Here is a 24,276-nt window from a genome sequence, read left to right as displayed (position 1 = left end):
ATTTTAAGGAATTTTCAAGTATTCCCGCTACCTTGCTAGCATTGTGTGATGACAAAAGATGAGTGCTACGCCGCTGGCTGTAAATAACAGACTGTTAAAATCAGCATCGTGACCAAGGCCCGCTGCTACGGAACGTTTATTTAAAAATTTTAAGCGTTTAAAATGGAAAACAGCAAAACTTTCTATTATTTATCAAATATTTCTAGAAAAAAAATCCCAAGGAAAATATAACCCATTGGATAAATATAAAACCATTGTTTGTTCTTTTAATTAACTTTTTATTTTGCATAAATATGCACAATATTGAATTTCTTTTAGCTTTTTAATGCAATATATATTTGTAATATTTAAACCTAAACGCGCTTAATGTGAGACTAAACAACAATTTCTCGCATTTCTTTTTACAGAAGATATTCATATGTCGATTGCAAATTATTGTTTTACTATCTTTCAATATTTCTTTAAAAAATAGGTTCGCTTATTAAAAATAAATCGCGTCTTATTAATTACAATTTAGTTTCGATAGATATATGGTATATTTTAAATTTTAAGTTTTGCTTGGTACTATATTTGAAATACTTGGAATGCACAAAAATAATTTGCTTTGTGGTCGGTTTTTTGAATAAATTTTATGCTACAGCATTAATTTCCCACGCCATCCATTAGGTGTTTGGACGTGACTTTTATCTTTTATTTTTTTAAAGCCTTTAGGTTTAATGAAATTCTATTCCTTTTGTTTTTAAATTGGTACGCATAATATTTAACAATTTATAGTTGTTCATTAGTATGCCTATTCGCATCCAAAATGGTTTAAAAAAGAGGCTTTAATTAAAAATATATATATTATTTTTGAACATTTGAATTATTCATTTGTGGTTCGTGGTTTTGTAAATATAGCATTTGTAATTGAATAATTGGACCATTTGTTTTAACGTTGTTGTGGCTTAGAGTATAATATATATAAACGTTTCTTGTTCCGCTCGGTTCCCAGGTAAGTATATGTATATGTAATGTATATCTAGTCTAACTCGGCTCATTTACACTCTTGTCTAACCATAAATTGTATTCGGTAATCTGATGTAACAAATTGTTAATCGTAGGGTTAATCGTTAAGTTTAATTTAAAATGTTCAAAACGCTTTACAAATGTGGCTCGCCCCCCTTTCGTTGCCAGGCTCAGGCTCGTTACAGTTTTGTATATATAATCGTATATATAGACTATAGCGATATACACTGACAATTCTCACTAATTGAATTCAGTTAACATTTCGTTTGTGTGGTAATTAACTCTGAAGCGCTATAGCCGTGGATTTCTATTGCCTTGCTAAGCAAATTCGTTAGGTTTGTTTCTATCGTTACTGGATAACTATGTATATAACTCGGTCTAGGTATGTACGCGTCCTATGGAGGCTAACGTAGCAACTTGGCCCCAAAATATTGAAGTGTAAGCTTTGTGGGTTCGGGTGTGTATGTACATAGCAGATAGCAATGATTCCTCCTAATCCTTTCTAGTGCACCGCATCGATGTCCCGCTGGGCCCGTGATATCTTCAGCTTGTCCTTGGGCGTGTTATCCTCTCCCGACTCCAGGGCGAACATCTTCATCTTCTCCTTGAAGGAGAGCTTCTCCGGCACCGCGTCTCCAGCTCGCTGTTGTTGTTGCTGCTGTTGCTTTTCCGCCAGGCGACGCTGGCGCGGATCTCTGTTTTGAAAAATTATATCTTTTAGTTTAGAATTCATACGAAGGGATTATCATTGATTATCCTACCTGTACACTTCTTGCGCTCCTATAACGCCGGGCGTAGACTGCACTGTGGTGTTCCAGAGGGCGGCATCGGGAGTGGCTGGCATCGAGGGCAACATGGAGGCATCCAGACTTTGCTGCAGAAACTGTAAAGGTTTAAAAGTTTTAGTTTGTAATTCAAAATAATAACATATTGTAGGTTACACTTACACTGGTGTCTTCTCTGATGGTATCCAAGTCCTGGTGCTCCATGCCATAGTTGTCCATGATGTACTGCTGCTGTTGGGGATTGGTGCCGCCAACAAAGTTGTTCTCCTCGTCATGGAAGCTAACCCGCTTGTTGTCCCGCTGCATCAAAGGCGGTGGTGGAGGAGGCGTGCCCAAGCTGCCCATCATTCCCGTCCCCGTGGCCGAAACATAGGCAGCATTCAGTTCCATGGCGCTCAAGGGTGACGCCTGCATGGTGTTGTTGTTCAGGCTTCCCGCCAGATTGTTGTTATTATTGTTGTTGTTGGATTGGGTGTTCAGGAGGGACGCCTTCTTGATCTCCACAGCCACAGCTGCCTGATTGCTGGTGGCAGTCTTCAGCAGACCCATGGAGCTGGTGGAGCTTCCAGTGCTGGCACGCAGTTTCTGCTGCGACATTATCAGGTAGGAGCTATTCCTCTCTGGCGGCGGTGGCGGGGGCACTACAGCATCAACGGCCTCGTTGTTGTTGTCTTTGTCCAGCATGGTGAGCTGGTTGAGCTCCTTGGCCAGGCTGGATATCGGGTGCTCGGTCTGCAGGTGCCTTTCGTCAGCAAAACTAGCCGACTTTTGGGACTTGGACGGCGACGAAGGGGCGCCACTGCTTCCGGCTCCACCTTCCGAGTATCTGTTATGCTTGAGAATGCTCTTCGGCTGCTGGGTGCTGCCCACGGATGGGGCAGCTGGAGCCGGGGGAGCTGGTGCAGGCGCCGCATCAATCTGGCTGCTGCTGTCCGTGATCTCCGCCAGCTTGATCTCTGTCTGACGGAAGCTGGTGATGGGGGTTTGTATGGCACTGACCTGGCCACCTCCAGCCAGTCGGAACAGCTCCTGTACATTCTCCTTGTCGTATTGCTGCTCGTGATCCTGATCCTCCTGCTCCTGCAACTCCTGCGCTCGTCGCTCAAAGTCCCGCTCCAGGATCAGCGTCTTCAGCTGCTCCTCCTGCATGGGCGAGCGGGATACAATCTGCGAGAGCTCCGATATCTGTTGCTCCCGCCACTGACGGATGTGCTCGCGTCGCATCTCCAGATCCTTTTCGCGCTCTTCCCGCTCCCAGGGATTGCCGCCGCTGTGAAGCGCCCGATTGGCCGCCTGGTTGGCCGGCACATAGCTGCCCTTGGGGGGATCCAAAGTGCTGGCCACATAGTTCATGCCCGGAGCCAGTTGCTGCGAGGCCTTGTACAGCGGATGCGTTGCTGTGGGTGGCAGCGGCGGCTTGTCCTCCGCCATCAATGGTTGCCCCAGGTAGGCGCCCTGGGCCATTCGCTGTTGTTGCTGCTGTGGCTTGGGCGCCGTGCTCGGTGGAGCTGCTGGCTTATTGGGGGATTGCAGGCTGCCCAAGGGCTTTGGTGGCAGGGCTATGAAGTTGGGCGACGGCTGTTGCTGCTGGAGCTCGTAGAGCGTGGGGGGTTCATGGAGCTGGCTGCGTCGGTACTCCAGGCCACCGTTCTGATAGCCTCCTCCGAACTCGTTCACATTCTGCATGCTCTGGCTGCTGCTCATCAGGGGTTGCTGCTGGTGCTGCTGCTGCTGTTGCAGGGGCAACTGTGGCTGCTGCTGTTGTTGCTGCTGCTGCTGCTGCTGGTGGTACATGTTGCTGATGTTGGGCATCGATGGAGCCATCATGTGCTGCATGCGCAGGGTGTGCTGGAAGTTCTGCTGGCTCTTGGCGCGGTTGTTGAGGGTGAGCTGGTGCTGTGGCTGCTGCTGGCCATTGAGATTGCTGCTGCTGTGGGCGAACTGCTGCTGCTGCAGGGTGTGCTGCTGCTGCTGTTGTTGCTGCTGTTGCTGTTGCTGCTGGAGCTGCTGCTGCGCCGTCTGCTGGCTGTGGTAGTAGGCGGAAACGGGACGAGTGGGCGGCAGGTTAGCGTTGGCCTGCAGGTGCTGCTGCTGCTGGTAGGGCGACGGTTGTTGCTGCTGCTGTGGCAGAGTGGCGGCTGCAAGCGGGGAACTGCCATTGTACCCGCTCATGGCGGCATGTGCGGGCATCGGCGGTCTGCGGAAGAGAACCAATCAAAGCAGTGGGTCAGTAGGCGCTCCCAGAGGTGGCAAAGGGGCAAGGTGGTGTTGCTCTTGGTGGGGTAACACAAACATAATCATTTGGACTAATTAACCGAAACGTGTCGAGTGCGTCGAGGTACAATCCCTCTTATTCTCATCCTCAACAAGTGGCGTGTGTTTATTGCAAAGGTGCGTGCTTCTGTACAGCAGCAACATTAAACAGAACATCGCTAATTACTCACGTACTTGGAACATTTCTACAAGTTGATAGTCTTTCTTAATGGGTATGAAGCCATAAAGTAATTTCTTTAAACGCAATGTCATCCTAGAATTACACACACGAGAGTTAGCAACAGTTTAAGCTGACATTGAAACCTCCTGCAACCGCAAACAACACGCTTTTCAAGAGCGGCTGACACGCCCCAGAACAACACCCTCAAAAACACGTCCACAATAACAAGTTCACTGTAAATTATTAATTTTACCCTCTGGTTTTGTTTCCTTTATGATGTGTTTGGTCTGATTTTTTGTGGCTATGCTGAAAGTCACCAGCAGACTTTAAAGCCACACAACATGGTCCTAGCTCCTTAGAGTCGGAATTTAAATCAAAATGAATAACAAAGTATACCTCTCTTGACCTTTTCTAATCAAGTTCTTGGTGCAGTTTGTGTTGGAAAACCCAACAATCTAATTTCCTCAATAAATTTCGTAATTTAAATTAGTTCCTACCAACCGCACTAATCACAAAAGACCCTGCTGGTCACTTTTCGAAAATATTTTCTCCCCAAAACCCATCACAAACCCGGCAACCAAAATCAAAGCAAACCAAACAATTCCGTCCAAAACGATTTTAGTGGTCAGCTGGACATAACCGAAATTCTAAATGTCAGTTTACAGAGGCTATATATGCATCTATATGGGTACAGCAGGGTCCATCTTAATATGTCTGAATATTTTAAACTTTAAAGAACTATAATAAATTTAAAACTGGTCTTAGTTGGTATTATTCTAGTAAGTATCTCTCTAACTTGCCATAAAAGCTTCTCTCTAACTATATCCTATAGTCTATATCTATCCTAGATTATAGCTATAGCTTTATCCTCCCTATATACATTACCTTTCATTCAGTATCGGCTGACTCTGATTCTGTGCCCGATATACACTGAGATTCTGATAGAATCCCTGCTCGTTGCCGTTCCCATTGCCGTTGCCATTTCCATTTCCATTTGCATTGCTGTGGCTGCCATTTGGGTGACCCAGCATTCCGGCTCCACTACCGACTCCTCCTCCTACTCCTCCTCCTATGCCCATGCCCGATGTATTGTTATGCAAACTGTGCGTGCTGCGTGACTTTGAATTGGCCAGGGCTGTTGGGAGAGAGATTGTGGAGGAGAAAAATGAATTAGTTACTGGCTTAAAAGTCGATTGGATTCCGCTCTCAGAGGAGGTGCACACAGCTGGTCGGTTAGAAGGATGGAGGGAGAGTGCATTTCACTTACATATGGTACCCGATCCCGTGTGGTGATGCAAGGCCGGCACCGACTTGCTGTTCGGAAGGTGTGCAGCTAATGGATTGATGATGCTACTATTGTTGCTATTGCCGAGGGTGTTGCTATGGCTGCTGTTCAGGTGCTGGCTGAGACTGAGGCTGTGATTCGGGTGACTGTTGGCCAGCAGTGGCCCCAGGGACTTGGTCGACTCGGCGCCGCCCATTCGCGTCAGGTCGCGCTCGGACATACGTCGATTACCTGGTGTTTGGTGTTCCAGATTCCCAGCAACATCATCAACGAGAGTGCATAGATCGGGGGATTAGAGTTCGTGATGGAATTGTGGTTGGTTGGTGCGCATGGAGGAGCGGAAAGGATATAGAAGTAGTTGGATATATTAGTAAAATATATATTTTTTTGAAAACTCTGGTTAGTTAAGGATTATAAATTAATATAAATCTAATTACACAACTACAACACATACGAAATATACAACAAAGCAACAAAGCCAGGGAATAAAGGTCGGATATGTCCTGTTTTTGTATCCATTCGATGGCATTACGGCGAACTCATAAAATTTTAATTCAATTTTAATTACAAAGCCAACGGAAAGCTCAAAAACTGAATAGCCAGCACGGCTGCAATAAAATGCAATTAAATTTGAAGTGCCGGCGGAAAAACTGAATATTAAAATGCCAAAAACACAAAAGCGAACATATTTCCTACAAAAACAATGCAAATAAATAATATTTACAGAGGAAAGGATAACGGCAGCGTTGAATCACAAAATAGCTATGATTACGAGGATAATCCTACAATCGAAATGAATAATCTATCTAGTTCTAGGACTAGGACTAGGACTAGGCTCTAGGCAGGCAGAACCAAAGGCTAATAATAATACAACAACGGGAGAACAACATGAACCTCGGTGCTGCTTGGCTGGGTTGTCATCTGTGTGTCGGACACATGGTTTTCGATGAGCTTGGTGGTCCCAGTGGCTTGGTGTCGACACAGCGCCCCCCTCCGGCCACACCATCGGCATTATCCCCATCATCAGCAGCCCCACCTGCTCGAGCTTTGTGCGAATCGCAGTGGGCGGCATAGCAGCTGGAGGATGACTCCCCGCCAGAAGAGCACGACTCGGCCTCGCTGCAGCTGCAGGAGTAGCAATCCTCAGTGGTATCCCCGCAATTGGGACAGCTCTTTGAGCTCATCTTATTGCTGCTGGGAGTGTTGCCACTGGCACTGCCACTGCTGGCCAGCGAGAGTAGCAATTTGGCCGTGGAGGGCGGCGAGGAGGGTACAGCTGGTGGGCAATGGTGCGGAGGCGGGTGATGATGATGATGGTGGTGGCGGCGCCTCTGGTGGTGGCAAGGATGGGGGCTCTGCTTAGCCTTGTTTAGCTGCTTCTGCTGTTTGTTGCGCTTCAGTTGCCGCACACTGTGCGCCTGCCGGTTGCTGCACATGACACTCCGGCGGCAGCTTGCATAACGGGACATTTCCGGCACTGGTTCCGGCTTCGGCCTGGCCTCTGCTTTGACCTCGTCCTCCTGGCAACTGTCGTAGCACTTGAAGGTGGAAACTGTTTGTTGCCTTTCCGCTTGGTGTTGCTCCTTCTCGGAAGAGGATGCTTTTCCCCGACAATGTCCGCAGCAGGGGCACTCGCAACCTGTCTTGCCTTCCGACTTGTCCGGTTCCGCGTCGTAGTCCTTGCCGGCACTGCCGTGCAGGCTCCACTCTTTCAGCTGCTTTAGGATGTGTCCCTGCTCCGCCTGCGACAGCTTGGGCTTGGGCTTGCCACCGGGATCGTCCAGTGCCGAGGTTGATCGCGACTTGTTGATGCCGAGCGGAAAGTCCTTGTGGGTGTTGAAGTAGGCGGCCATCTCACGCACCTTGCCCTGACCCAGGGGCAACAGAAAGCGGGGACTGAGGTTCGCCTGGCTACTAGCCCGGCGGCAGGTGGTGCTGGGGGTTGTTGTTGTGGTGGTGTTGGTGGTGCGGGCACAATATCGATTGCTTGTATTTACAGAAGGAGGACGGGTGCAGGAACTTTCGATTTCACAGACACTAGGAACTTGGATGCTGATTATGGGGGCTGTCGCCATTGGGGCGACTCCTGACCTTTTGTGCGACCGCTGGGTGTTCAGCTGGCGGTGGCAGGGCGACTGACTCTGCCGCAGCAGGGGCATCCGCTCGATGGACTCGCTGGAGGAGCGCTGGCTGTTCGAGCCCGAGCCCCCGGAACTGAAGCCATCCGCCGTGCAGTTGGTGGCCCGCTTGCTGTTCAACTCGCGGCGTATCTTCTGGATCAGGGGCATCCGCTCCGACTGCTCGGCCATCAGGGACTCAGTGGACGAGTCCCTGGCCGCGTAATGGCTGATGGCGTCGTGGGTGTGGTACTTTCTGTCGATTCCAGTGGCCCCCACCTCTGGCGGCTCCGTTTGTTCCAGATCGAAGCTGACCGTTTTCCGATAGCCTGCTGCTGGGTTTCTCTTAACCGTGGAGGAGGAGGACGCACTGCAGCTGGCCATGCAGGGACGCTGCTGCTGTTGCTTCTCCTCCTCCTCGTCGTCTATGAAGGGAATCTCATCCGAGTGCGCCACGGAAGCAATGCCCTCCTCGTTCAACGGCTGGTGGGCGTCACTGTAGGCCGCAAAGTTGCCAAAGGACTCCTGCGAGGTGCCAGCCTCCTTGGCCGGCTCGTCCTGGTACTCCTCGATGTAGATGGACGGTGGCGGAGTCCTCCTCAGCGGTCGCATGGGGCTGAAGTGAGTCACCGACGGGGCCATGGGGGGCGGATGGTAGTATCCGGCCTGCTCGTTGGCCAGATACAGACTGCTGGCGGAGCGGGCGATGGGCCTCGTGTCCCGGTACCGCGGATCAATGTGCAGCTGGTGGCCCAGGGCGCAGAGCTCCTCCTGCAGACAGGAGGCACTCAGACGCCTCACCGGCGGCGACGAGGCCCTCATGCAGGCGAAGGACTCGCGGCGACTCCGGTTCAGACTGTCGTCCGAAATGGAGTTGCTGTAGTAGCGAGCCTGCTGCTGGAACGAGGAGTGGCGCCGCTGCTGGCCGGAGCTAAGATGCGGATGCTGGAGGAAGTTGCTGGCAGGGGCGTCTAGCGATTCAGATCGATTCGAGCGGAGCAGCATGGGTAATGGGTTGTTACTTGGTTAGCTTACAGTACAGTGGAGTAGACGGGTATTAGTGAGTGTCTTGGATGTGGAGAGAGTGTGTGGAGTGTCTAAGCGTCCTACCCATCACCTGGAGTCGCTCTAATGTGTGTTTGTGTGTGTGTGTTTCTTGGCATATGTGTGTACGGGTTATGTTATCTAGCTGGACGTCTGACGTGAGGATGGGACGGTTACTCACCACGCTGGATGACCGGACTAGGTTGCTGTAGCAGTGTCGCCAGTCCGTGGTAGATGGCTCCCTGCTTGGCTACCTCCAGGCTGACCACCGGGCCTGTTCGCACCAAGTAATCCGCAGCCCTGAACGGAAGAGTATTAACATTTCATCCAAAGGGCTCTTTCGGAATACATACCTTTCCTGGGTGATGCCAATAAGGCTTTGTCCATCTACGCGGAGCAGCTGATCTCCAGCCTGCAGGCGGCCATCCGCATCGGCCGCTCCTCCGGGCACCACGCTCTTGATGTAGATCCCCAGCTTCTCCTGACCGGCCCCCTTGGCCGCCACTATGGACAGGCCCATGCCGTTGCTGTTTTTGTGGAGCTTGATCAGCTGGAGTTCGGGCTGCGGCAGCTTGTTGGACATTGCACTGGAGCTGCGGGCCTGCAATGGAGATTATATAGACATGTTAGAGACGATGTGGTCTAAGCAGTTCAGTAGCAGTACTCACATTGAACTGGTGCATGTAGACCGTCCAGAGCCCAATCGACGTGGGTTGGGCTGCCAGCCGGCACATGCCTTGCTGCTGCAGAGGATTGAGGAAGTCGACCAGGCCGGTGGGTATGCTTCGGACCACGTCGCAGCTGAATCCGTCATCGGGCAGTAGCAGCGCCAAGTGAAGCTCTGGCGACTCCTCCAGGCGGACCTCGCGTCCATCGGCGCGGGTCAGTTCGTCGGCCACGGACTCGGCCATCCGGATGGCTGTGTCCACCAGGTTGCGGGGCAGCTTCTCCTGCTGCAGCAGGGCGGCCATTTGAAGAGAGTTGAGACGGAAGCAAGAGCACGCCAGCTGCTGGATCTCCTCCACGGAGGACTTGGGCGCCTGCAGGAACTGGGCGCACTGGTTGATCTTAGCCAGGTGGCAGTCGGCGGCCAACTCCAGACCCTGCCGCTCGGCCCACAGCTCCAATAGCTGGAGTCGCTCAGTCATCACCTTGCCCCAGTCCGCCGTGCACATGTGGGAGTTCGCCACAATCTAGAAGGGATGAAGGTCACAAGAATTAGAAAGCCTGTTGGAGGGAAGGTTGGAAACCCGTTAAGGATTCTGGCCCTTCCAGGCCGCTCACCGTATTGAAACATATGACATTGATGTAGTGGAACAGCTGGGAGAAGAGCTGGATGGTGAGGGCGGCATTCACGCGGCACCTCCTCAGCAAGGCCATGGCGGAGCCCAGGACGGTGAGCACTAGTCCCGCCGCCGAGTCGTGGTCGATGGTCTCCGAGAGAAACTGGTTGAGAGTCTGTGAGAGCTCCAGGCGGAAGCAGTTGACCAGGTTGCGGAACGCCGTCTGGACCGCCTCGGCCAGCACCTCCTGGGCCTGGACGCTGAAGGCGCTGATGTGGCGGTCCGACTTCAGGAAGTGCAGAAACTCCGAGCTGTTGGCCATCCAAAAGGCCAGGATCCGGGGGTCGGTGTACTGTTCCTGGACCACGCTGTAGACCAAGTTGGCCACGTGGTGCAGGAAGATGGTCAGCTTGTGGGCGCGCTCCGTGGGCTGCAGCTCCGGGCGGTAGTGCGTGGAGGCCCGGTATCTGGATAATTAAAGCAGAACATGTTGTTTAATGAGATGATCCATATTCGTAGATCCGCCCGTGTAACCCCATTCGTGTCTATTGATTTTCACGCCTGTCAAATGTCAAAGTTCCCTCTGGCCCCCCGCATACGGGTTTCTTGCTGCTGTCTGTTCCTGCCAGACCCTCCCACTTCCCCCTGCCAGGACACATTAATATTAATAGCTCACAAATTGGGTCAGCAGCCAAGATAAATCATCATAATTGATAATGAATTGTTGAAACTGGACTGCTGGCGTCGATGGGGGAGGGGGAGGATGAGGAGCATGTGCGTCAAGTCTGTCCACTTTATGACCGAACATTTGTCAGATGGTGTTAGCTGCCCTGCCCTCAGTCCATGTCCTTGGGGCCTTGTTAAATGGTGCTTTGGTTTTCGAATTGAAATATAAATGGATTTATTCCAAAACAGATTACTTCGGACAACCATTAGACGCTCTACTGATAGTCAAGGTCCTTGGACAACCAGTACATGGATGAACTCTGAATGATTAAGCTCTGAACTCTGAATTAAAGGCAATTTGTATCAATTATCTGCATCAAATAGACTTGTGGGGATTACAATTATAAACCCATTTAAAGTTGATTTAAATTTAAAATTAAATCCTTCAACTAAAGGATATCATATATCTCCCAATATTAGTATTTTAATATTATTAATCCAGGCAGCAAGACAACAATCAAAGCCGAGCCAGCCCAGCTCCATGCCCAAGAGACACAGATTCGAGTACTCACCTGGCGCACAGGTAGAGCGAGTAGACGGGCGCCAGCTTAAAGTGCGGAACATTTACATCCAGCTCACTGATGATGTGACGCAGAAAAAGCTCCTGGTGCGTCTCTGGAAACTCAAGGACCGCCGGCAGAATGGGCTCTTGTCCCTGCCCGTCTCCGGAGCCGCTGCCGCCGCCGGCCATAAGACCAGACCCTGGCATCTTGGGTGACCTATATGGGGTTAATCGATTAGTAAGTCACAACACAACGGTCAAGGTGAGGGTTTAAAGCAGTTAGGACATTGCAAAAGTTAAATAATAGTTTGCAAACTTTAAAGCGCACACAATAATAAAAATTAAACTTTAATAAGACAGTGAGGCACACGAATGTATGTCTTTATGGTTATGTGTGTGGAACTAGTGTCTGATTTCCTGTTTCGGGAGGATTATTAATGTTCCTTAGAGAAGATATTTAATATTAAAGTTTAGGGTATATCCAGGTCATAGCCCTTACCGATCCTGGCTGGTGGAACCACCTGACTTCATGCTGGAAATCGACTTGGTCTCGTTCTCCAGGTTGCCCTCCAGGCTTTGGCCATCGTAGCCGCCGCCCACCTGATCCTGTCCCGCCTTGCTGTCCACCGTGTCTCTCAGGGTGCTGCTGAGGGGATGGTCACTGGAGTTGTTGTTGTTGTGATAGGCACTCGACTGGTTCGACTGCTGATGATGGTCGTAGTCGCTTTTGTGGGTCTTCAAGAACAACAGGAGAGAGGTTTAATATTAAAGCTGCTTTTCTGTTGAAGACCTGAGTATACTCACCGAGCTCAGGGCTCCATCCTCGTCGTTCCAGGAACCGGGGGATGTGGGTGAGCGACTGCCAGGTCGACGTGGTGGTGGTTGGATGTTCGCATCGTTTTTGAATTTCGGGTGGTTGTGTTCATGTATGAGTGGTGGGTGGATGGGTGGTTGTGCAAATTGTTTTGCATATTTTTGTGTAATTTTTGTCGGTTTGGTGAGTGCATGAGATTAATGTTTTACACAAACAATAAAAACAAACAACACGTAACGAAACAGAACGAACATCAAAATAAGGCGTGTGAATAAAATAAAAATAAAACAACAAACACACGCATAAATATAAATATACATATATGAATAATAGCGCAGCATAGCATTCTCAAATAAATATGAAAAATATTCCACAAATGCTTCCTCGACTGAATTAAATTAAATTTACATTTTCATGCATTCTAGGAAGACTCCAAAGTCGTAGATTGGCTCGGCTATTCATAAACAGAATATGTGAACCAGGTCCTCAGCAGAGTCCTTTGATACATAAATGCATTGCATAACTTTAAGAGGCACTAAGTGCCTTTCATTAGTTTAATTAAAGTTTGTAAAATATTTAAAGACTCGACATTTGCTGGCAAAGCCTTTGGCGGATGAAGCGCAAGCGTGGCATATTTTTGGGAATTTTTTAACAAAAATCAGGATCACTTACCTCTCGTAGAGACATGCCGAGTCCAACTGGGACTGGGACAGGGCCAGATTGTAGCGTCCGTCCGTGGGGGAGTCGAGGAATCGGTAGGAGGCCACGCGTCCAAACATCACAACCGAGCCGTTCTGTAATTACCAGATGGCGGTACACATACGAGTATGAATTAATTAATTATCCAGACGAGGGTTAATGTGTTTAAAAAGCAGTTAAGTGATTTAATAATTGTAATTAATTGCGGGCCATTGTTCAAATATTTACACTGCCGTTGGGGGGAAGAGCCGTTCGAAGCGCACTGACTGACAGTTTCGGTGGCACTGCAGAGTGCGGTGGAGTGCGATTGGAAAATTTTCGGGGCGTTTCGAAACTGCCTAGCTAGAGACGCCCCTCTCTAGGGGGAGATTCAACGAGATCTGTGTTAATTTTTTTGTGTGTTTTTACAACCGACTATCTCTGAAGCGTTTGTTTGTTTAAGCTCCCCCCCTCTCTAATGCTGATTAGCTCAGCGGATTGGACGCTTCTTTGACACACACTCGGTGCCGAAAAAGGGATTTTAATTTTGCACTTTTTTTTTGTTTGGGTTCATCGAGCCGCAGCCAACCTCAATTTGGCAATTGGAAACAAAATTAGTTCCAAACAGAAGCACACAAGGAGCAAACAAAGCCAATGATAACAAAAAAAAATGTTAAACAACAAAAGTTGCTCGCTGAATTAAACAAGAACGGGGCTTAGGGCTTCGACTATACGATACCCGCTACTAGTCGGTTATTTTTCGAGAAGCCTTATATCTTATATATATATACTTATTCCATCCCCCTGCTAATCCCTGCTCCTTTACTGCAAAAAAACTCTCTGGAGACAGTTTGAGGTTATTGTCGAGCTGCGAGCTTATCACTGCTTTGGATTGGAACTGAAATTCGGGGGAAATGTTGAAGTTTTCTCTGTTTATTTGGCTTCAAATTTATCAAGCGGAAAGTCAAAAGTAACCAAACAAAAACACAAAAAGCTTACACAACGCCAGCAAATTTTTTTGTCTTGTTTTCATTGGCGTTTTCCCCTCTGACTTTTCTGGTAATGCGTGAGAACGTCGAGAGCCAATTTGATTAATTTCCCCAGTTCCCGGTTACCAGATACCAGCTCACAGTTCCCAGTTGCCAGTTGCCAGTTTTGTTTGTGTTTCCGTTGTGTGTCGAAAAGTTGTCAAAACAAAAGATAAATCAGCGGCAAGTCAAAAGCTTGTGGGATGTGCCAGCCAGCCAGCCAGCCACCCCGCACTGGTGCAATACTTGTGGTTTTATTGCTTTTCCAACTCGGGCCGGGACCTGATAATGAACTTGAAGTGCAAATGAATGGGAATTGAAAAGTCGACACAAGTTCGGAATTCTGTCGATAACTGTCAGGGTATGTACTGTTTATCGGTCTTTGAAAAACATTAAACTTCTCTAGAAATATTAATGACCTTCGCCCTTAAATCACTTGCGACTTCTCTCAACCCTTGAGTGTAAATCAATTTCTGAGCTCATTTATCTTTCAGTTCGTTCCATGAACCGATTCCAAAGTTGCTCCTATAAACGCACCCAGTAAGCCGGGACGATTATTGGATTGGAACATCTCAGACAGGCGAGCCACGAAAAGCCCACAGAATTCAAAGGGACAACCCAGAACTTTGGCCCGGATCTTAAGCAGTTTAAAGTTGGCGCGGGTCAAGGTCGCAGCTGAAAACTTTCCCCTTGCAGAATGGCCTGACGGCTGGCAGTAAACAGTCGGCATCACATTAAGCATACGCCTGGGGTGACGCGACAGAATTTCAACTAATTAAGCTGAATTATTCGCAATTAGCTAATGGAAGAGATAGCCGAAAGGTCGCTCCAACGACTGCACCACCAGTTATGTAATTCTTTCGAAGGAAGTGTAGTTGGTACTCACATGCAAAATGGTCGGCTGGCTGATGTGGTGGCCATTGACAAAGGTCAGGGCGTCGGTGTGCAGCGGGGTCACCGTGCAGACGCCCTCCAGCAGCGAGATGAGGCAGTGCCTCGGCTGGATCGAGGGTCCAAACAGCTGCAGGCAGTTGGTGTTTGCAGATCCCACCTCCACTGGATCGCTGCCCAGCTTGATGCGCCGGCCGCCATCGCCGCTGTGGGTCACCTCCACCAGGACAGGTCCCTCGCGATCGCCGGACATGTGGTTGGCCCCATTGGACGCTCCCAGTGGCTTCTTTTTGCGTCTCCGCGGCTGGGAGTCCGCCGGCCGGCGCCGCACGTGAAACATAATGGAACCTAGAAGGGGAAAAGGTGGAATATGATTATTTAATAAAATTATAGGCTTTCTTAGGTAGTACTGGCTATGTTCATTCTTAAAATCTTGCTTAAAAATAAACGCAGATGCAGCTTTTAGTCGCCTTTTGTCTTTTGTGTCTCGATGGGAAGTGCAGTTTAAGCTGAGTGGGGCGGAATATTAAATCTCAGATACAAACACGGATGATTGACAGCACAGTGGAGGCAATGAATATTGGGATATGGTACAGAGAATGATAGTATGGAGATGGAAACCATAGTTATTGTAGAATCTATACCCAATATAGACGACCATCAGTGTTGGAGGCAATCACATCGCAGCTCGTCGGCGGAGACAAAGGCGAAATAGAAATTCCAAAAAACGAAATCAAATTCGGGCTGCATCATCAGTTTCAGTCCCGGTATTGGATGAACGTTCAACTTGGCTGGGTAGGGGTGGACCTGGGGGGTGGGAGTAGGATCCAGTGACTCTGCCTTGAGGTCAGACCCCCGGCTTGACAGACTGAATAGCTGAGTGACTGGCGGAGCAGACAGTTGAGGGCCAAGTTTCTGTTTGCTAGTTCTTTTCTAATAAAATCTACGTATATTCTACAGAGGTTAGGTAGAGGGTCTATATGGTATGGTTAAAGTATCTTGTAGTATACCAACAGACTTTATGGGCAATAATTTAATTCCTAACCCTTTTATAAATGCCATGTCTTATTAAACTACCTCTAGTCAGCTCCATCCAAAGGCACTGTGGCTGGGAGGATGCCCCATATGCCTCATCACAACCCCCATCCAAGTGCTGTTGTGTATTGTACAGAATGTTTAACGAAGCGTGCAAAATGTGATGGCAGTAACAGCTCCCTTCCCCGCTCCCGAACTTGCCTCGTTTTTGGGGCAAATTGCAGCAGCAGCAGATGAGGAGGATGACAAGACGGAGCTGGAGAAGAGCAGCTCTGGCATGTGCCAAATGCTTTTGGGCAATGCAAGCTAAATAAGGCGTGACATGGGGGTGCCACTGCTGCTGCAGCTAGTTGGGGGCGTGGTATGTGCAACTTATTAAGCCAGCAGGGAGCCAAGCAAGAAAAGAAAAGTGCCCCTCCAGGGAAATTTTGGCCATGCTCTCAATTTGAAGAACTTCAACAAAAAGTAATAACAACAATGGATATCCAAGAACAACAGAAGCTATACAGTAGTACACACACACACCAAATGAATTGTATTTCTATTGTATAATACCTCTTTTGCGAAACCAAAAGAACCACATCTGTGTTTATTGTTGGCGTTGTTTGAACAGAATTATTATTAATATATGTATGCCCTACACACATGCCGTGTTTGCTCTCTGTTCTGTTCTGTTTTGATGTCGAAAACTTTACCGAAAACTTTTCTCCAAGCGCACAAAATAATCAACTCAAAAAAAAAAAAAAGGAACATAAAGCCCAAGGCACAAGGCAGTAGCAGAGAACACACTGCGTATACTTGATGTCGATTGAGGCTTTCGATGGGGATGACTGAATAATCTCCTTGTTTGGATTGCAACTTGTTCAACTTTGGGCTAGCTTTGGGCTTTGAAAGGCTACAGATATTTGTCGGATAATACAGGGCTTATGAGTAGGGACTTCCATAAATTTATTAAGAGAGTAACTCACTCTCAAGCCCTCTAACTAGTTTAGGCCAACTGCCAATGACAGTTGCCAATAATTGAGTTCCCCAGCCGGTAATTTATGGTAGCACCAGCCCAATGGAGGCACAATTGTAAATCAATCAGCAAATGGACAAGTTTGACACCAGCAGACGACAGGTTGTTCGACCAGAATCACTCATGCATACGGAAACAGGACACGGTTTCGCCCCGGAACTCTACCAGAGTGGGGAGGGAGGGAAAGAAAAAACTGTACCAAGTCATTCGTTGAAAACTTTATTAAAACTACTCTTCCGAAATGATAGATACTCGTGGGTTTTTTCCTGTGCAGGCAGGAGGACGAAAGTAAACACTGTGTCCTTGGCAGTTGACATTTGAAAAGCTGAAACGAGGGGGACGACATTGATAAAGTGCAATGCCAGGCGGAGAACAGAAAAATCATTTTAATTGTTCCAACTTGGTCAACAGCTTGGCCAGAGGCAGGGCAAAGGTAGGACTACCCACTCACTCCCAGTACTACTGCCAGTGCCATTGTTGACACAAGAAAACGAGCAAATTGCAAAAGGCATCAAAGACAAAAGGGAGGTGAGTAGGATTCACTGCCAGGATCATGTGTGGAGACTCCAACCTCCAACTGGGCAACTGGGCAGCTCTGGGTGTCTGTGAGTTTATTCCATTCTACCAGCACGTGCATAAGTGCGAATAAAATGGCGTCCCACAACAAAGGGCAGCAGGAAGGTAGGGGGAACATTTTTCAGAAAAAAAAAAACAATGCAGGAAAATTGCATAACGAGTTGACCGAATGGATCCACCACCTCCCCCCCACCCCAGGTAAGCCACAGTCATGCGGCCAGAGGTGCGCCTGCCCTGTCCGGCCCCATCTGACCATCAATGTGTGGATGTGTCCTGGACAGTGGAGCCACCAAGCGCTGGGCACATTAATTTTTATTAGCCCAGCTCGTGTTCTAATGGCCCAAGCGATTTGAAGAGGAGGTCCAGACGAGTTGGTCAGAACGGCACTTGCAGGCATAAATCAGAAAAGGGTCTTCAGAGCCCTGGGTATTCAGGTTTTTAAGAAGGACCTGGTCATCAGAGATTTCCTCAAGGAAGCACTTTCAAACCTTTCATCTTAAATTAAAAATATTAAAAGCCTCCAGAAGAGTATCCAAAGTGCAGTTTGGAAAATGTTGGTAATTTCATTTGGCTGTTTTTAATTAGTCGACCCAAAGGCAGAGGAGAAAAGTTTTGCATCAAACTTGTCAGCAGGAGAAGCAGCAGCAGCACATGGCTGTTAGAACGGAAAAGCCCGAAGAATTTAATTAAAAGTATAATTTATAAAAAAAAAAAAAGTGAAAATATTTTAGAAGAGAGAACCAACCTCGTAAACTAATGCTGTGAATGGCAAGGGGCGCCCTTTGTTTAGTCTAATTGACTGAGATTGATTTTAGCAGAAGCTGGCCGGGCCCTTAAATTAGCCAAATTAGTCGTAAAACGTGGCGACTTTGAGACTCTGCCAACCAAAGAAACCAAACCGAGTGCGGCCCACACTCCGCCCAGGCACGTCCAGGCACATGGGAAACTCTAACCACTGAACCGCACTGGCAGCCACACCGCCCTGGGTTTGTCTTTCCACACAGTTGGGAGTGGGGTGGGGTGGTCTCTCTGCGTTGCGCAAATTAAAACAATGAAAATTTAATGAGCCAAGTTGGCCTCTCATACAAGAAGTTCACCTCCTTTGACCAGGAAATCTGGACAGGAGACAGCGACAAGTTTAAGCCTTGAGTTTAAGCCAAGAAACATTATATGAGATGGGGGAGTTCTAAGTTGAACAAAGATACTCTGAAAGATACTCTGACTAAGATTAAGACTAAACTGACTGTTTAATCAACTGCTCTTATGGATAAATATTTATCAAGTATCTCTCGTGGACTCTTCCAATCAATTGAACCAAAAGATAATCGCCATCAATGCTCAAATCCAATTATCTGCCAGAAAGTAGAATTCCCTCTCTCCCCCGTAGACTCAACCAATCTTCGCCAGCGCCATTTAAGTCAAGAGCTGCCCCAGGCGGCTATCAACATTTTTGCTAGACAATTTGGCAACAGAAACAATAAAAATATAATTGCCACACTCAGCCAGAAGATGCAGGGGATGGATGGAGGCTGGATCCCCTCTTTTTTTCTGAAAATCCAAGAAGGAACACAAAGTGTGAGGGTGAAAGGCAGGACCAGAACGAAATCACATTCCCGAGTGGGCGATGGGAGATGGAAGAGGTGGCTGGAGATGGAAATGGATGTGGAAAAGTGAGCGGAGCTGATAGCTTGATTCGATAGCCACAAGAGAACTGGATGCCCTTTAAAAGGTATGACTTTCAACCACCTCCGAACTAATTACCCCTTTTTTGGTAAAAGGTCTTTAAGAAAACCTATACCATCCCTACTCTTGAAATGAAACCCCTTTCTCGTTTGCAGCATTGATGACGACAGACATGTCAGGTCACTGTGTCCTGTGCAGTGGCGTCCTTGTCCTGGCCATTGAAAGGCCACAATGGCCAGCACACACACCAGCCCTGCCTGGTCATATACACAACACACACCAGAGGGAAAAAAGCGTTTAGCTTTCGTAAATAACTCCTGAAATTTATCGATTTTTGTCTGTTTGTTTTGGCCGGGCTCCCAGGAACTGAGCAACCGCCGAACCACCAAGCCACCGAGCCGGTGAGGTTCCCCTTACAGACGTATATGCCAGCATTTTTTAGGCAGTGGAAGGTTCCTAAAAAATTACATTTTTTATATGACTTTGGTGAATTAATGGCACGAGGGCCGAAAGCAGATTGGGCCAAAAAAGTAAAAGCCGGCAACGTGTGAAAATTCAATTTACGCGCATGGGAATGCAGTGACGAGGTATAAATTGAAATCAAAGTACGGTAGACAAGGTAAAAAGTGAAATTAAATGAATTTCCAACAAATTGAAAAGAAAAACTCACAGACACAGACACAAAAAACAGAAACACAGAAAATATTGACACTTTGGGGCAACCGCAAGCGCGACGCGTGGTTTGTGATTAATTTTATTTTTTATTTAATATTTCTTTTATATTTTTTTAAACTAACTAACCGTATGGAGAGAATATCAGTCTCGGCGGCGGAGGCCTGGCGCCGGGCGGCCACAACAGCTAACGTTGACAGCGCGCAAGGATAACTGAGAGCACACTGAGCGTATGAGCAATGCGGCAAAGGCAGGTCCTCCGCTGACTAACTCACTGCCGGACTGGGTGCGTGAATGAATGAATGAATGAATAAGACACGAAAAGCCAGTGAGAGCTCGATAATCGGAAGGGTAGACCAGGAGGTACTCATTACTGATACTCAGTTTAATAATTAATTTTAAAATAGAAAAAGGTGAGAACTCTTCTTGAAAATTGAACTTGAAAGGATATTATTTTGTAAGGATTTCAAGACCTCAAGACCCCTTCTATCCAGATTCGTGCATATCCTTCTACTAAGAGGTACAACTACAAACACACACACACTCCCCAAGGCGTCCATAAAGCAAGCACAGTGAATTATGACTGTGTGGGTGAGTGGGTGATGTATAAAACAACATTTAGTTTACAATGTTTTCAACGAAGGGGGCGGGCACTGTTTCGTGGGAAATGCGAGGATGTGTTGGTGTTTGCGTAAGGGCGATGATGGTGTTAGTGGTAGTGTGTGCTCAAGTGCGTTTGCTTTTGGCCCTTTTGCCTGACACACTGCCATACAGCCATAGCAGAAAAATACACAGTAGCAGTGGCAGTGGCATGGCATCCTACATCCGCCATTTGCTGGCATGGAAATCCCTGGCATGGTAGAGGATGCGGCCAGGACAACCAAAGAAATACGCTGACGGACACGTGATGTGGACACAAATGCCGGCCAAGGTCGGCATCGGCGGTGGCGGTCGCGGTCTGGATGCGATTCAGTTGGGTGCGATAAGCTGATTTAAATGGCAGAGCAGCGCTCGAGAGTGCTTTGGGTCATGGATACGGATGTCCATGTATGGATGAAATGTGCAAATTAAATTACAATTTAAAAAGAATCGGCTAACCGCAAGCGGCAAAAGATAATTTAAATGCAGATTCCCTTTTGCTTCCAAAAAGGTTAATCGATTAGTGATTGTGTTTATAAGGAGAGTGACTACTAAAAGTTATAAGACTCTAAAGAAACCATATATATTGACACTATTGCCTATCAAGTTACGAAGGAAAAGAAGTGAAATAATGAGCTTTTTAGCGAAAAAAAACCACAAACGCCTGTCAATCATCTTCCCTTCCATTTGCAGAGGCATTACCGTGCAAATCCACTCCATCAGTGGGTAACAGCATCATCTCATGCTTCTATCCTTTCTCTGAATATTTTTTCTTATTGAGGCAATCAATATGCCCGACCAACTCCTACCGCGAACAAATAAAAACAAAAAAAGCATAAAACAAAGGATATATCCTTTGAGAGAGTGTGGGTAAGTATCTGTGTGTGTGTGCGCATAAAAACATAAGATATACTTGGAGCTACTTTTCGGCTAACGAGCATCCCACAGTCAACGTCTTTATTGTTGCCCGACTTGCGATTTCTGGAGCTTTTTGCTTTTTGGGTCAGCAAGGATATTTGGCCAAGAAAGGAGGAGTAACTCCAACCCACATCCAAGACCGTAAAGAACAGGCAGCTTAAAGCCCATAAAACTATTAGTACTACTATATAATATCGAATGTATTTATAAGACGGCCCCCTATAAAGTAAGGGAGCCTGGTCCAAAAATTCCGAACCCTGATCGCAAGCGACCTGGGAGCGGGGGTAATATCATTGGTGTCAGCAGCAATGCCCTCACTAGACGTTCATTGGACATTTCTGCTCCCCAAGACAAGGAAGGTAGAGTGTCGGCACTCCAGCCCACCTTATGAAAATTGAGCTTAAACCACTTGCGAATTATAGGGACTCGGAATGCAAAATATCTGCAGTGCCACGATCGTTAGATCCTAAAGGACTGCAATTGCAATAACCAGTTAGGTGAGCTTTTCCGGTTCCTGCAATGATCCTAGAGGAGATGGGGAGCAACCCCTATCTCCTAAGGACATAAGGATTTATTCAAGGACCTCTTCCTCGCTGAATAATGATGCACACGGCACTAAATTAATATTATTAATTTCCGCTCTGGTATCGTTTTGGGAACCTAATCCGATTGCTCTCATAAATAAATAGGCAATTTCCTTTTAGTGAGAAACCTCAGAGAGGAGGCCAGGAGGAGAGGGGCTAAAGTGAAATCACGAGACTGAATAATTCAATTTGAGTCTGAAATACGCAATACGTACATATTTATCAGATACTTAGGTCCTGGCAAGGAGCCAACATTTCCATGCCCATGCCCCCCACTCTCCTCCGAGCAATGTGACATGTGTCCTGGCCCTGACTGCCTCCCAGCCAGCCTGCCATTGTCTTTGGCATTTAAAGCCCAGCTCCTCACTAGCTGGCATCCATCTTTCGTTTAGTCATCTCTGAAGTCGACTAGCTGCCAACTTGCCAATCGGAAAATGAAAAGTCTGGCACGCCAATTGAGGAACAACATCATGTAAATGATGATGATTACTGCTGTTGGCTGCCGAGACTTGGACTTGGTGATGATTGATTCCGTTCTTGGGCCATGAGGTCTTTTGGGTAAAAATGTCAACAGGATGGCATAATATCCAAACAAACAGATCTGATTTGTTCATCAAGATTGGGTTTCATTACGCAAGTTGGGTCTCTGAGAGCCTTGATAGAGCTCCAAAATATCCTTCATGCCCTAAATTGCATTCCTAACTGAATTCCCCAATGAAATTGAGTTTCCACTTTTGTGTTTCAACAAAAAAGCAGAAAAAAATATACACTGACATTGCAAAACAGAAACAAAAAGCTTCAAGAATGTTAACCCAATTCCGAGTGACGTTTCCCCAATGTGTAAGCGCTGTGGTGGGGGGAGGACAACAACCAGGACCATGGATGACCTTCAGGCCACAGTATCTGGCGGCTTGTGCCTTAAAAATAAACTGCACTTCACGGGCTTCAGACCGACACGGTAAAAAGTCGACAGCTCCCAATTTCCCGAGAAAAAATCTGGCTGGGAATTATGCGCTGCATTTTGCCAACTTTATGGACCATCTAAGGTCCTGAGGACCTGAGGAAATCTGTAGTACTAGGTGGGTGGAACACAATTATTTATGAGCAGCCACGGAGCAAAGTCTACGCCGAAGCCAAAGCCTTTCTAGCTTCATTAGGTCTGACCTTTTCCTCTGCCACGAGAAGGTCCTTGGGAGTCCAAACGATTCCTTTTTTTTTATTGGAAAAACAAACGTAGCGTTAATTTTCGCTCGTCCTGCTTGGAAAGGAAATGTCATCAAGGCAATCAAAGTAGTCCTGGTTAGTGTCCTGTGTCAATGAATAATATATATATGGCTTCGCACGAAAATTTCGGCCCATTTAGCCGAAAGCGATCCATTAGATATTCTCAAATTAATAACGGGAGGGTATCCCGAACACGTCATTATGCCAGGACATTATTCGATTTGGGGGCGTCGAGGGAATTGGTTTAGACGGCAAACAGATGTTCCGACACGAGTAACTTGGCCCTTTAGGGATCCTAACTCGTTAGGGTCAACTGGTTTGTCCTGGTTTGTCCTTGCTGACACTGGATTTTCCACTGGAGTGTAATTATGTCCAATTAATTGATTGCTAAAAATATTAAACGGCTGTGATAGTACTACCAAGGTTTGTTTGTGGAGCTAATTGTGGGGTAACTCATGGAGAGATATCCAATAATAACGAAATATGTGTAATTAGATTAAACAAACAAGATTGTATTAACGACAGACAAATGGAACTTAAATGTGTTGAGACAACATCAGAGGTCATTTAAGAACTAAGTTAATAACAGAAAACCAATCAATATTCTTTAAAAATCTGTTGAAAAGCACAGCCCATTAAATCCTTGAACCAACATGACAATCAACGACGCAAAATTGCCAACTCAATTACATAGAAAAATCCACAAACCGCAACCGCTTAATAAGTTACCACCAGGACCATGACGAGGACCTCCACCAGGACGAAAATCGAAAAAGTTGCGACAAAAGTATTTGAAAAATGCAGAAACTTCCGTTGATTGGATGGGTGGTTTGTGAAGCCCACTTTCCAGGGCACTTCGGCACTTGGCGGCCTAACCGCTCATTAACGCCCCTGGAGGTAGAGCTCGAAAGTGTAAAGTGACTTACGTCTTATGCCCCAATCCATCATTTTGCTGCCGGTACTTGAGTTACTAGATGGCCACCATAGAATCCAGATAATCAACAATCGGTTTATTATTTTTATATTTTTCTTAAATTTTTTGTTTTAGAGGAAAGACATCCTCTTTATGATGAAAATCACTTAAGGAACAAATTCGATTGAACGGCTTCTAATTTTGACAATTTTCTGTATGCTTGAGGGGCTTTTCAAGTGGCGTCGAGGACGAGGGCGACGCAGGCGGAGGCGCGACAGCTCCCGATGATGGGTGCCCAGCCATTCTTCCACTTTTGGGGAGAAAACTGTTGCCGCCGTCGCTGTTTGCCGGGTGAACCTTACAGATACTGCCTGGCTTCGGAGGCGCGTTTTCCCGACTTTTTTCCGACTTGCCGTTTCCCG

The 24,276-nt window shown here is 47.2% G+C and overlaps 1 protein-coding gene and 1 non-coding gene across 4 annotated transcripts in view; both read right to left on the bottom strand.

Annotated features, from left to right (window-relative positions):
• Positions 1-1,184: 1,184 nt before the first annotated feature.
• The window catches only part of cno (adherens junction formation factor afadin), a 38,943-nt gene continuing 15,851 nt past the window's right edge, over positions 1,185-24,276 (bottom strand). Inside the window, exons 7-20 of one of the 3 annotated variants that reach the window (XM_043212338.2) lie at positions 14,588-14,940; positions 12,668-12,789; positions 11,986-12,040; positions 11,681-11,916; positions 11,192-11,398; positions 9,955-10,420; positions 9,339-9,863; positions 9,024-9,271; positions 8,852-8,970; positions 5,492-5,740; positions 5,110-5,359; positions 1,953-3,987; positions 1,767-1,888; positions 1,185-1,700 (exon numbers count right to left, since the gene is read on the bottom strand). In XM_043212338.2, coding sequence (XP_043068273.1) covers positions 1,508-1,700; positions 1,767-1,888; positions 1,953-3,987; positions 5,110-5,359; positions 5,492-5,740; positions 8,852-8,970; positions 9,024-9,271; positions 9,339-9,863; positions 9,955-10,420; positions 11,192-11,398; positions 11,681-11,916; positions 11,986-12,040; positions 12,668-12,789; positions 14,588-14,940 — 5,180 coding nt within the window. In that variant the 3' untranslated portion in view covers positions 1,185-1,507. Of the gene's footprint in view, positions 1,701-1,766; positions 1,889-1,952; positions 3,988-5,109; positions 5,360-5,491; positions 5,741-6,403; positions 8,598-8,851; positions 8,971-9,023; positions 9,272-9,338; positions 9,864-9,954; positions 10,421-11,191; positions 11,399-11,680; positions 11,917-11,985; positions 12,041-12,667; positions 12,790-14,587; positions 14,941-24,276 lie in introns of those variants that run through there. The other 2 variants (XM_070280909.1, XM_070280910.1) reach the window with 2 other exon arrangements.
• Positions 21,371-21,494, bottom strand: LOC122321678 (U4atac minor spliceosomal RNA). Its single transcript, XR_006246208.1, has one exon. It is a non-coding gene; the product is annotated as a U4atac minor spliceosomal RNA (small nuclear RNA).

This window comes from Drosophila bipectinata, chromosome 3R (assembly GCF_030179905.1).
Source record: "Drosophila bipectinata strain 14024-0381.07 chromosome 3R, DbipHiC1v2, whole genome shotgun sequence".
In the NCBI taxonomy this organism is placed as follows: domain Eukaryota; kingdom Metazoa; phylum Arthropoda; class Insecta; order Diptera; family Drosophilidae; genus Drosophila; species Drosophila bipectinata.
The sequence above is the reverse complement of the archived record's forward strand: the minus strand, read 5'-3'. Positions and strand labels throughout refer to the sequence as shown.